The following is a 13,267-nucleotide window of genomic DNA, read 5'->3' as shown; positions in this document are numbered from 1 at the left end:
AGGTCAGTGAAATACAGTAAATCCTCCCCTACTATATAAATTGTAATAACTGTTCTGAGTCCAATACCTTGCTTTTTCTCATATTTGCCTATATCCTTAATCCTTGATGGCAGATCACAGCAGTTGCACTTTATAGCTATTCTCCTTTTAGCGAGTACAAAAAGGTGATAGATGGATTAGACATTTTCTTGGACTGTGCACAACCTTAAGATTATCTCAAAAAATATTGTGAGTTACAAATATGGTCACAAAAATATTGTGGATCTAAGATTATCATGATGCAGAATATCACAGGTATGAATATAATTTTTTAACTGTTTAATATTGATAATTTTAAATATGCATCCATATAATATTGACTTTGTAATATTTTGTACTGTTTAATTATTATGTGAGTTTTATGTTATGATAATTTTAGTTTGTAATTAATTTAGTACTTGTATTATTTTTCACAATAAGTTTAAAGTGATGTTTTTAAGTTTATTTTAATTGTTTTTACATTATTGGTGGGTAGTTGGGTTTGTGTTGAATTAGGTGGGAAAATCTTTAAATATATTTTTTTATTTAATTTTGCCTGTAGGGGTGGCAGAGGGCAGGGGGTGCGGCTGCACTCCCAGCTCTCCACAGACAACCTTGATAAGGACATCAACAGCTTCATTAACTAAATCAAGAACTGCGTGGACTCCCTCACACACATCAAACCCAACAAGCATAGTAGGTCAAGCAGGCAGGCCAGATGATAGACAGAATACCTCTGAGACGCCAAAGGACACTGTAAGCCGCTAGAAAGGAAATGAAGAGATAGCCAATGCACCACCGACAGAAATACCAACAAAGCTGCACTCAGGTGCTATCACTAACAAATTATAGACACCAAGAAAAAAGCAAAAACAGCTGCAAGGAGATCTTATCGATTGTCAAGGATTTCACCTTGCCCTCAGCCATTGTCAACAACATTGCTGCCTCCGAACAACTCTGTGACAACCTAACCAACTTCTACAGCAAAATCGAAAACTTTGACAGCAACTTTACAAACCAACCCTACCCCAGAGAACTCATTGCTAACCTACCCACCACCAACCAAGACGGCCACCTGACTGAATGGACAACCTTCACCTTAAACAACACAGCGGCAGTCATGCAGACCATCCACTCAACGGCAGCAACAGAGACATGGCAGTCATGCGGACCATCCACTCAACGGCCCTTACAGAGACATGCCCCACCACATTTGCAGCTTGGGAACATCACCATTCAGCACCACCCTGACCCACATCATCAACCTCTTCATCACATCTGCCATTTGCCCAGATGAATGAAAACTTGCAGAAATCAATGCCGTCCTCAAAAAGCCCACAGCTGATCCAAATCAACTGAGCAACATCCAACCCATCTCCCTGCTCATACATCCAGCCAAAGTGATTGAGAAGGCCATCAACAAGCAGCTTACAAACCAACCTCTAACTTCACTGTCTTCTAAACAACACACAGTCAGAATTCAGAAACAACCACAGCTCAGAAAAATCATGACATTTGAAATATCAACAACATTTGAAACATCCTGGACTGAGGAGAAACAGTGGCTCTCATCCTGCTTAACCTGGGCTTAGGAGAAACAGTGGCTACTACCCTGCTCGACCTCTCTGCAGCCTTTAACACAGTTTCCCACAACACCTACATCAGAAGGCTCCACAAGGTTGGCATACAAGGATCCACTCTCAAATAGATCTGTTCCTTCCTTCCTCACAAGAAGCACCCTAAGGGTCAAGCTGCCACCCTTCACATCAGAGACCAAGAAACTGATATGCAGTGTCACATAGGGATAGTCCCTCTCTATTCAACATCTACATGACACCGCTCGCCAACCTCATCCAATCACAAGACATGACAGTCCTCGCCTACACCAATAATACTAAACTCATCCTGTCCCTGACGGATAAGACAAGCACAACCAGAACCATCTTCATCAACTGCATGACCATGGTAGCAGACTGTATGCAAACCAACTGCCTGAAGCTCATCTCTGTCAAGACGGAATTACTGGTCTTCGATAACAAGACCTCCCCATGAGATTCCCCCTGGTAGTTGTCAGAGCTAGGACCAACACCCACAGACCATGCAAGAAATCTAGGGATCACCCTAGATAAGCTCAACATGACAGCTCAAGTCAATGCATTGTGCACCTCCTGTTTCCACATCATACACATTGTAGGACGTTGGCTCTGTATATACTATTTCAAAGTGAGAAATAGTGTGCACAGAGTCCAAGGGTCCCCCTTAGCGGTGAGATAGTGGCAAAAGTAGATAATTCTAATGCTCTATTTTGTGGTAGTGTGGTAGAGCAGTAGGCTTATCAGGGGGTAGTGTTAAGCATTTGTTGTACACACACAGGCAATAAATAAAGAACACACACTCAAAGACTTACTCCAGTCCAATAGTTTTTTATATTGAAAAATATATTTTCTTAGTTTATTTTAAGAACCACAGGTTCAAGATTTACAGTTAATACTTTAAATGTAAGGTACTTCACTTAGATACTTTAGGAACTTTGAATGAAAACAATATCATGTACAGTCCTTGTAAAAATGGCAATAAGCTATTTTCAAAGTGGACACTTAGTGCAAAAATCAACAGTTCCTGGGGGAGGTAAGTAAAACACTTACAAGTCTCAGTCCTGGGGCATAGGCAGCCCACCGTTGGGGGTTCAAGGCAACCCCAAAGTTACCACACCAGCAGCTCAGGGCCGGTCAGGTGCAGAGGTCAAAGAGGTGCCCAAAACACATAGGCGCCTATGGAGAACAGGGGTGCTCCGGTTTCAGTCTGCCAGCAGGTAAGTACCTGCGTCCTCTGGGGCAGACCAGGGGGGTTTTGTAGAGCACTGGGGGAAGACACAAGTAGGCACACAAAACACACCCTCAGCGGCACAGGGGCGGCCGGGTGCAGTGTGCAAAGCAGGCGTCAGGTTTTGTATAGAAAGCAATGGGGAGACCAGGGGGTCACTTCAACGATGCAGGCAGGCACAGGGGGGCTTCTCGGGACAGCCACCACCTGGGCAAGGCAGAGGGTCGCCTAGGCGTCACTCCTGCGTCGAAGTTCGGTTCCTTCAGGTCCTGGGGGCTGCGGGTGCAGTGTTGTTTCTAGGCGTTGGGTCCCTTGTTACAGGCAGTCGCGATCAGGAGGAGCCTCTGGATTCTCTCTGCAGGCGTCGCTGTGGGGGCTCAGGGGGGTCGTCTCTGGTTACTCACGGGCTCGCAGTCGCCGGGGAGTCCTCCCTGAGGTGTTGGTTTTCTGCAGGTCGAGCCAGGGGCGTCGGGTGCAGAGTGTAGAGTCTCACGCTTCCGACGGGAAATGTGAAGGACTTGGAAGTTGCTTCTTTGTTGCAAAGAAGTAGCTTAGGGCTGTAAGGCCTGCTAGAGGGGTGGCTTACCTATGCCACAGGCAGTGTGAGGTTGGCATGGCACTTTGCGGGGAGTGCCATATTGACTTAGTCATTTTCTCCCCACCAGCACACACAAGCTGTGAGGCAGTGTGCATGTGCTGAGTGAGGGTCACTAGGGCGGCATAAGACATGCTGCAGCCCTTTGAGACCTTCCCTGGCATCAGGGCCCTCGATACCAGGGGTACCAGTTACAAGGGACTTACCTGAATGCCAGGGTTGTGCCAATTGTGGAGACAAAGGTACAGTTTAGGGAAAGAACACTGGTGCTGGGGCCTGGTTAGCAGGGTCCCAGCACACTTTCAAATCATAACTTAGCATCAACAAAGGCAAAAAGTTAGGGGGTAACCATGCCAAGGAGGCATTTCCTCACATACATGCTGTGAAATATCTTTAAATAGTTGCCTCAGAACACCAGACGAACTGTCATTCGAGCATTCATCAGCAGAAGGCTGGTCTGTGCCAAACTTTCTATGGCGGAATCTCCAAACAACACCTACACAGACTCTAGAATATCCAGAACACAGCCGCAAGACTCCTCTTCGAACATCCACAGCGTACACACATCACACCGAACCTCAGGAAGCTTCACTGGCTCCCCCTTCACAAGTGCAGCCAATTCTAACTCCTCATGCGCACATATAAAGCCCTACACAATACAGGACCAGAATACCCGCATACACTTTCATCAACCAAGCAGGCATCTACACTCTCACTGGACCCGATTCCCCAGGATCTGCAAACAAAAAGCAATACTGGAGGTCACTCATCCTCACATTGCACCCAAGACTTGGAACGACCTCCTCCAGCACATCAGAGCCTCCTCCTCACTTCTTGAGTCCTGGAAGAAGCTGAAGATCTGGCTCTTAATATAGCAGCTAGGGACCACTCACCTACACACCTTGCCCAAGCACCTGAATACTCTCTTGAGTGTTAAGTGCACTTTACAAATCAACATAGCATAACAGAAATAAAGCAGCCCAGGGATGGGGTCCCAGGGGCCTAAAAATGACTTTGGATGGGGTGGGGATGGGACTCCCCTGCTCCCACAAAATTAAAACTCTGCCCGAGGGTTGGAGTCCTCGGGTCTTCTTTAGGCTTGGGCCGGGGGCATCATTGTTGATGTGGTGGCGGCCAGTCAGATGTTATCTGTACATATGTCGGCTCTGGAGATCCTTTATGATGTGATATATACATAAAATATGAACCTTAATTTCTAAAACATGTATGATAGATTTACACCAAATCACGAAAAGCATACTTTCTGGACCAAGAGCTAGTTTTCTGCCAAATTTGGTGTAATTCGATTTAGTGTTTTGGCTGTAGCGGTGTATAATTTTCCTATGGAAAATTGCATTAGGAAAACATGTTTTAACCCCCCCAGTACCACACTTTTTCCTAGCCCCTGTTGTTGGATCACCCCCAAAACGTTTCAAAAGGAGCAGAGGCGGGTGAACCTTTTTTTCATTTTTTTTTTTTTTCAAGTTTCATGAAGATTTGTCAAACGGTGCGAAAGTTATAAGCAAAACTAGAAATGCTTTTTCTATGTAAACATGGTCCTAATTATAACTACCTAGAGGCAACAGCGATTGGACTTGTGTATATTGAAAATACATATGTCCGTCCCGTTCAGGGATTTGAGGATTAATAATTATCTGCCTTCTTTGTCTTTCTTCAGTTAACTGTGATGGGCAGCCTATACCGCCACACACCTTAAATATGATGTCAAAGCAGAGTGATGGAACCTCTCTTTTTATCTCCTTGGCAATTGCTCACTTTCTGCATGTGAGATGTATCTCCTGCAGACGTACTACGTCTCTTGTAGTGCTGGAATGGCTTCTTCTTTTCCTTCTTTTAATATACACATTCAGACCTCTTGCATTTAATAAAAAATCTGATTTTACTCTTGTTCCAGTTTTTTCCCTATATCTAAGCTCCTCAGATATTGTAGTAATACCCACTTTTTTCCCTTTACAATTGCAACTTATAAAACTCCTACTATGGGGGCGTTGTCAAGGGCGTCAAGATGGCGGTCACACTCTAGGAGTGCTCCGGACCCCTCCGTCATCTGCCCTGCTAGGCCCAGCCGTCCTGAGATGTTCCCTCGGCCCTGGTGGGCATCTTCCGTGGACCTTGGTGAGATAGGCGGGGCTCGGTGGTGACCCCCGGGGCGGAGAACGGTGCGCGCCCCGGTTACTGGTCCGGAGACGGCGATGGGGAAGGACAAGGCAAGCAAGCAACCACAGGCGTCCCGGCAGCGCATTGACCAATTCGCCAAGCAGGCGCCCGTGCAGGAGGCGGGCCCCGCAACCCCCGAGGCGACGGCGGCTGATGGGGTTCACAACCATCTACAAGCCATTCAATCCTCGCAGTTGGCTGTTGAGAACAAAGTCGGGGAGGTGAGTGAGGATGTGGGCCTTCTGCTGCAGACCTACGGTCCACGATGGGTTGTATCAAGGAGATGGAGGACCGCGTTTCCCAGGCCAAAGATGATATTGCTGATCTTAAGGTCAAGGTAGCGCAGTTACAGACGCGTACTGGCGAGCTACATCACAGAGCAGAGGACGCAGAAAACCGCGCCAGACGAAATAACTTGCGTTTTGTGGGGTTCCACGAAGACGCAGAGGACGGACGTGCAATTGACTTCATGGAGAGTTGGATAAAGTCGTGGGTCTCCGCCCAGAAACTCTCCCCCTGGTTCGCCATTGAGGGCGCACACAGCGCCCTGGTGCCCCGGGCCCCGCCGGGCGGCCCCGAAGGCCGATGATCGTGCGGTTCTTCAACTTCAAAGACTGTGATGTCATCCTTCGGGAGGCAAGGGTGCAGACGGACCTTCGCTGGGATAACCATAAGATCCTCATTTCCCCAACTACACCCGGGAGGTGCAGGCCAGGAGGAGATCCGATGAAGGGGTCAAACAGAAGCTTTGGGCGATGCAGTTGACCTATATGCTACTTTCCCCTGCTCGCCTAAAGGTCCTCCACGACGGAAAATCCTTCTTCTTTGATTCCCCGGAGGCGGCCTAGGATTGGCCTACGGAGGAGCACCGGTCGTCCTGGAGGAACTCTCTCCTGGGCTGGTCGGGGGAAGGCAGGCGCCCGCCCCCGGCGGCTCCCCTGGGGCCCGGGGGAGGCGTGGGCAGACCCGGTCCCGCAGGAGGAGGCGAGGCGGCTGGCGTGATGGCTCGACTGGGCAAGCCCGAGCCAGCCCATGGATGGGGCGATGCCAGGGGGGCCCTGGCGGCGAGGGTTAGGAGGCGAGGGGGGGGGTCGAACGCCTCAGCCAGTCCCCTCGGATCTCTTGTGGCTGATCCCTCGGGAGCTCTGCGTGGCAGGAGAGAGGGGCAGCGTTGATGTCTGCAAGTCTTTGTACATGGGGCGGCTGAGGGCTTAATGTTGACACTCTGTATTCACAGTTTTGGGCGACAGATGCTTCGGGGTTGAAAGTATGGGGAGGGGGGCAGTTGGGGGGTTGGGTGGGAATGTTCAAACATTGTTGCCCATGGTTGGGCGTGTTCTCTGTTTTTCTATGTTTGGTCCACTGGTCACAAAGGGCGGCTAAAGTAGGGGTACTACACGGGATGTTATCACACAAGTACCTATGCTGGAGCAACATCAATGGGTCCTCTTGTGGAATGTAAATGGGCTCCTAGATCAAATTAAACGGTCCGCGGTCTTCTCCTCTATCTGTAGGTCTACCCCGTCCGTGGTTCTGCTCCAGGAAACCCATCTGTTGGGCACCAGATGCCCGGTGCTTATGGGGGGGTGGGGGGGAAGGTACAGCAGAGCCTATCACACTGGGTTCTCCAGGAGCTCGAGAGGAGTGGCAATTTTGCTGCACTGTTCCTTGCCACTGGTGGTAGCAGATTCCCGGTCTGACCCGCAGGGGCGTTACGTGGTGGTGTCCGGCTTGCTGGGAGGGCGCCTGATTAATCTCCTGAGTGTTGAGGCCCCTCGGGGGCGCACGAGCAGTTCTTGGCATCCCTGGGGGAGGTAGTAGCTGGTCTTTCCCCGGGGCTGACGGTGCTGGGAGGTGACTTTAACTTGGTTGTGGACCCCGAGGTTGACGTCGCTGGGCCCCCGTCCTCGAGTCGTAGGATGGGGGGCGTCCGGTTTGCAAAGATGGATGGACAGTCTGGGTCTTTGTGACGTGTTTGGTACCCCCACTTGCGGCACACACACGCGCAAATTGATCTCTTTCTTGCACCTGCCGTCGACGTACCCCGTTTCATGGGTGCAGAGATCCTCCCTCATGGGGTTTCGGATCACGCTCCACTTCTCCTTTGTTTGGATGGAGAGAGCCCCGGCCGACGACCGATGTGGCGGCTCAACGCCTGGTGTCTGCAGGACGGCGAGTACGCCCAGGAAGTGGGCGATCAGGTCTCTGAGTTTTTTAAGCATAACATGGGATCTGTGGCATCGCCGGGCATCCTTTGGGGGGCCTGTAAGGCCACAGTCAGGGGGCACGCCCGACAGATCCTCCGAGCAAGGGAGCGTGCACGCTGCCACGGCATCTCGGTGCTTGAGGCAAGGGCGATGCGTTTGGAAGGCCAAATGGACGGGCCGGCGGGAGTGGAGGCCACGCGGCAGCTGGCCTTGGTCCGGGAGGAAATTCGGCACACAATGCTTGAGACCGCGAAACATATGTGGCGAGCCTCCGTGGCCTGTGTGTATGGATGGGGGCACAAAAATGGCAAGCTCCTGCATTGGATAGCCACCAGGCCGATGGCAGACCAGGTGGTCCCAGAGATAGTCGACGACTCGGGTGCGGTCTCCCGGACCCTGAGTGAGATTGCGCAGAGCTTCGCTGCCTATTATCGGAGACTCTACGAGGACCGGCCCAGGACCCTTGCTGAGCTTGAGGCCCCCTGCTGATGAAAGTGACCCTCCCTACTGTTACCAAGGCAGAGAGGAGCGTGCTTGACGAGCCGCTCAGATTAGAGGAGGTTGAGGCAGCAATGGCGGGGAAGATGCCCGGCCTGGACGGGTTTCCTGCTGAGTTCTATACGAAGTTTGGAGATTTGTTGGCCCCTCACCTTCTGGCAATCTATGAGAAAGCCGAAAGTATCGGGGCCTTCCCTTCCGACTTGGATCTGGCCACTATTGTGGTGATCCCAAAGATGAAGCCCCCCTCGAGGGACCGCTCCACTTATCACCCCATATTGCTCCTTAATACGGAACTAAAAATGTTCTCCACTGTACTGGCCCGGAGACTGAAGAGGGTGCTGTCCACATTGGTTCACCAGGACCAGTGCGGTTTCATTGCCCGCCAGAAGTACCCGACATTGTATTAGGCGCCTGCATGTGGCGCTGGCCCACAGGGCCCTGCTTGCCCCTCCATTGGCACTTCTGTTGGTGTATTTTGAAAAAGCATTCGACACGGTGGATTGGTCGTACCTATGCCGTGTCCTTGAGAGGATGGGGCTCGGGCTGCGGTTCCGTGCTTTAGTGGGCCTCCTTTATTCTACTCCGTCGGCCCGGGTGCAGGTCAACAGGGCGGTCTCGGATCGGTTCCCCATTCGCAGGGGGACCCGCCAGGGTTGTCCCCTCTCCCCCCTCCTCTTTGGTCTGGTGATGGAGCTGCTGGCGAAACTAATTCGGGAGGACCCACTGGTTTGAGGGATGGTCGTGGCCCACCGGAAGGGAGGACCGTATATCGTTGTACGCTGACTGTGTCCTTCTGTACCTGGCTAACCCGGCCAGCAGTGGTCCCAGGGTGCTTCAGCTTTTGAGGATGTTCGCTGAAGCATCCGGTCTGGTGGTTAATCCTAGTAAATCTTTACTGGTCCCGCTCAATCACTCCAGGGACTGTTACGACTGGCAGCATAACATTCCCATAAAACAAAACAGCTTCCGATACCTGGGGATCCATATAGCTTTGTTGCCGGAGCTGGCATGGGTCTTAAATGTCAAGCCTCTAACTAGGCAGGTCAAGGATGACCTCCAAAGATGGAGATCCCTTCCATTGAATATCCTCGGATGGATTGCTTTATATAAGATGATGGTACTCCCCCGGTTCCTCTACTTACTTCAAAACTTCCCCTAACAAGTTCCCACACGGTGGTTCGCCGATATGGAGGCAGCGGCGCGACAGTTTCTGTGGCATGGATCCCACCCACGCCTAGCGCTTCGGGTTTCTCAGCGGGATGTTTACAAGGGTGGTCTGGGGATGTCGAATCTGCGCCATTATCACCTGGCAATGCACCTGTTGGCAATTAACGACTGGTTGGGGGGTGTTTGGTCGGACCCCGCCTATCAGCTGGAGCTCCTGACTGTTGGTTTCTCCGGCTTGTTCGGGATGCTCTATGGTGACCCGGTACCACGTGGGATTCCCGAAGTGACACGAGTGGTGTTTACAGGATGGAGGGTGGCGTCTGCTAATCCAACAAACCCCACTGTGGCCGGGTACTTGGCTGAAGGAGGTCTCGATGCTCCGGGGGTTCCGTAAGTGGGATCTCATTGGAATATCGTCACTCGGAGATGTCTGGGCGGGCACACACATGCGGTCCTTTCAGGAACTTCAACAGCAGTTCTCGCTCAGCCAGAACCAGTTCCACAAGTACTTACAGCTCCGTCACGCCCTTCAGGTGCACCTCCGGGTGGGATCGTGCTCCCAGAATTCAGCCCCGTGGAAGCCAAGACAATTATGGGTCACCTAGGCAAAGGGGGGGGGGGGTTTCGTGCATATACCGCATGTTGATCACCAATACATTGCAGCCACTTGACCAGCTTCGGGCAAGATGGGAGCACTGGGTGGGTCCGATGACGGAGGAGGACTGGAGGGACGCCCTTATGGCCCCACGAATGTTGTCTATGGCTTCGCGACTGAGACTGGTGCAGACCTACTTTCTTCATGCAGCGTATTTCTCCCCCAGAAGGATGCACACGGCTGGCCTCAGGCGGCAAGCGGAGTGCCCACGGTGTGCGTGTCCGTCTGCAGACTTTTTCCATATGGGATGGACATGCCCCGATATCGCTGCCTACTGGCGCGCGGTGCTAGCGGAGGTGTCCGGGGTTCTGCGGGAGAGGAATGAGCCCGCCTCCCTGCTTGTCCTGCTGGGAGTTCTCGAGGGTTTGGGCTCCACCAGCGCCGAACGCACCTTTGTTGGAATGGCTTGTTTGGTGGCCAAGAGGGACATCGCCTCAGGCTGGAGAGCGGAGTCGGCCCCTGCGCTGGCGAGGTGGCGTCGCGGAATGGACTAGTGCGCCTCCCAAGAGAAACTGGTTTATGAAGCGCTGGGTTGTCCGGCTAAATACGAGCAGGTGTGGGGGAGTTGGACGGGATCCTGGGGGAAGGGCACAGGATGTGATCCCTTGGTGTGAGCAGGGATGTGCACCTAAGATCTTCCGGAGACTATATGGGGATCAGATGTCCAGTGAACTTGATTGAATTGTGTAGTGTTCAGTCGAAGGAAGTAATTTGTGACCAGTGGTGTTATGCAATACCGTGTTGTTTTTCTTGATCTGCAATAAAATCAATAAAGCTGTTTTTTATTAAAAAAAATAAAAAAAATCCAACCCTCCTCTCCATCCCAGGGCATTAGCCTCTGTGCACAATTATAAAGATTAGGTGTGTGGATGTTGACTCTGTATTCAGCAACATTTTTAAATATAGAGAATCTACACTGAAAATGTCCTCCAAGAATAGTTAGTTACTTTCCTTGGTAAGGGGCCCATTCGAAGGACTCAAAACTGAATTAGGTTAACAGTTTTTGCTTATGTATGATGCTGTAAATAGAGCAATTGGGCTAAAAACCCAAAGTCGCCTGCCTGCCTGCCTCTTACCTGCCTTTTTACTTATGAGCAGTCGGCCTGCCTTGTCCCCATGACTCCTCTGAAGCAACACAAGGCAATGAGTAACACACATACAATACTCTGAACAAGGACCCTATGGGGACTCTATGAGGCACTCCAACTGCGTAAACCTGACTACCTTGCCTCTAACGTCAGCCTGTTTGATGGCAGGCACACTACAAGAGCACATAGCTTGCCAGGCTAAAAAACAAATAGATTGGAAAGGGGGCGCACCTGCCAGCAAACTGTCCACATATTAAATGTTCTATCTTGCACTCCATAGCCTTTACATGAGTGATGCAGTTCATAAAATGTCTTTAACTTACTCTTAACACGCTTCCAATCATTCTCAAGTGAATCCCTTCCGTTTGCCTCTTCATCCCACCCCACTGGGATACTGTGTTTCTTGTCTATTTGCGCGCATTTACTGCCTTTTGACATCTCAATGTAAAGGTACTTGCGTATCTGCAGTCCACTACCCTTTGGCGATAGGGTGCGCTTTACAAATACATTGACAAAAATAAACCAGGAATTTGAGAAAGATTTTAAAATGATATCCCTACTTTCCAAAAATGAAAAAAACAATAGATATATAAGTGACTAGCATAATCTGGGGATTATTCAATAGGTACATTTTTGTGCAGCTTCTCTGATGCTTCTTCTTAGAGTACAGGTGATCTACAGAAGTCTGAACTAGTCCATTGTTTTACTCATTACCGGCCACCAAACAACTTCGTAAATTTTGTGTAATCTGGTTATTTACATTTACAGAAGCCCAAATAAGATTTCTTAAGGCAAAATTGAGAGTAATGCAGGAGGAGCTGGACACAGTATCTCGTGAATGTCACAAAAAGGTAAGAGAAAAAAATTACTTTGAGCTAAAAAAATAAAGTCCACTGTTATTTAAAATTTGTAACGTGTTTTAACCAAAAGTTGTATTCCCACAGCACTAATGTTTCTTAAAATGTAGTGAGGTCTCTCCTACAGACACTGTAGCTCTTTTCTTTTTATTTATTTATTATTTTCCCGATGGGCCTCTGCTCTTTTTCTCTGTGTTTTTCCCCTCCAACACCCTCCTCGCTTAAACATTGCTCGCTAGTGCTCTCTCGCCAAGCCCCAGTCCACAAGCTTCACTTTTTTTTTTTTTTTTAAACGGATTTCTTTAGATATATTTTATGCGGACCCGCCAGCTGCAAATTACTACCAGGCCGTTTGCTGTCCTTTTTGTGTTTTTTTTGTTTTTTGTTTCTGACAGTCATATAACGGTAAAGTAATAACGCCAAAATGGCAGCCACTTTGTCACATGAGCATGCGTTGAACGCAAATGTTGAAACGCACTACTGGTCCTTTTTTTAAATTTATTTTTTATATAAACACTACTGTTCCAACATGGCCGACTGTCACATTGTAAGTAAGGAAAATTTAAAATAAATAACAGGCACCGGGCTCTCAAAACATATGGTGGCAATCCGATGCTAAAAGACTTTATGGGGTTTGCAGATACTTTTTTAATGTGTTGAAAGCAATGCTAAAAGGCTTTTCACTTATTTGTTAAGGATCTACCTCCTGCAGTTGTGTTCATGAATTAAGTATTTTTTCCAGAGTGATTTGTTGGCAGATTTTTTAAGTAGTGAAGGCCATAGATAATGTTGTGCATTTTTCTCAATGGTTGAAATGTAATGTAGGAACACAGCTGAAACGTTGCTGGAAAGATTAGTCATATTGAGCATGTGCATGAAATGTTTTACTTCCTATAGTTTCTTAGTTGAGGACAATAGCTCACCTTTGGGGAAATGAGTCCCTGAGCTCTATATAAGATTCTCACATTTTCCTAGATATTTTCTTTTTTAACTCTTCCACTTCTACGGTATCCACGCAAGATGGCAGTCAGGAAGCGCACCTAGGAGGCTCCTGATTTCCACCCCCCTTTGATTATCCTGCAGGACTCTGCTGCCTCATCAGCGTTAGAGCCCCAAACCGTGGCGAGGATAACTTTGTACTGACCCCTGGTCCTGTTGCTGGCCTCAATCGGGGCCTG

The 13,267-nt window shown here is 49.5% G+C and overlaps 1 protein-coding gene across 2 annotated transcripts in view; it reads left to right on the top strand.

The window, feature by feature from the left end:
* The window catches only part of TEX9 (testis expressed 9), a 244,686-nt gene that overhangs the window by 124,700 nt on the left and 106,719 nt on the right, over positions 1-13,267 (top strand). For both annotated transcript variants that reach the window (XM_069222420.1, XM_069222421.1), the window contains one exon: positions 12,001-12,083. In XM_069222420.1, coding sequence (XP_069078521.1) covers positions 12,001-12,083 — 83 coding nt within the window. The remainder of the gene's footprint in view (positions 1-12,000; positions 12,084-13,267) is intronic.

The sequence above is a fragment of the Pleurodeles waltl genome, chromosome 3_1 (genome assembly GCF_031143425.1).
Source record: "Pleurodeles waltl isolate 20211129_DDA chromosome 3_1, aPleWal1.hap1.20221129, whole genome shotgun sequence".
Lineage (NCBI taxonomy): Eukaryota > Metazoa > Chordata > Amphibia > Caudata > Salamandridae > Pleurodeles > Pleurodeles waltl.
Note: the sequence above shows the minus strand (reverse complement) of the source record. Positions and strands in the feature narration are given on the sequence as shown.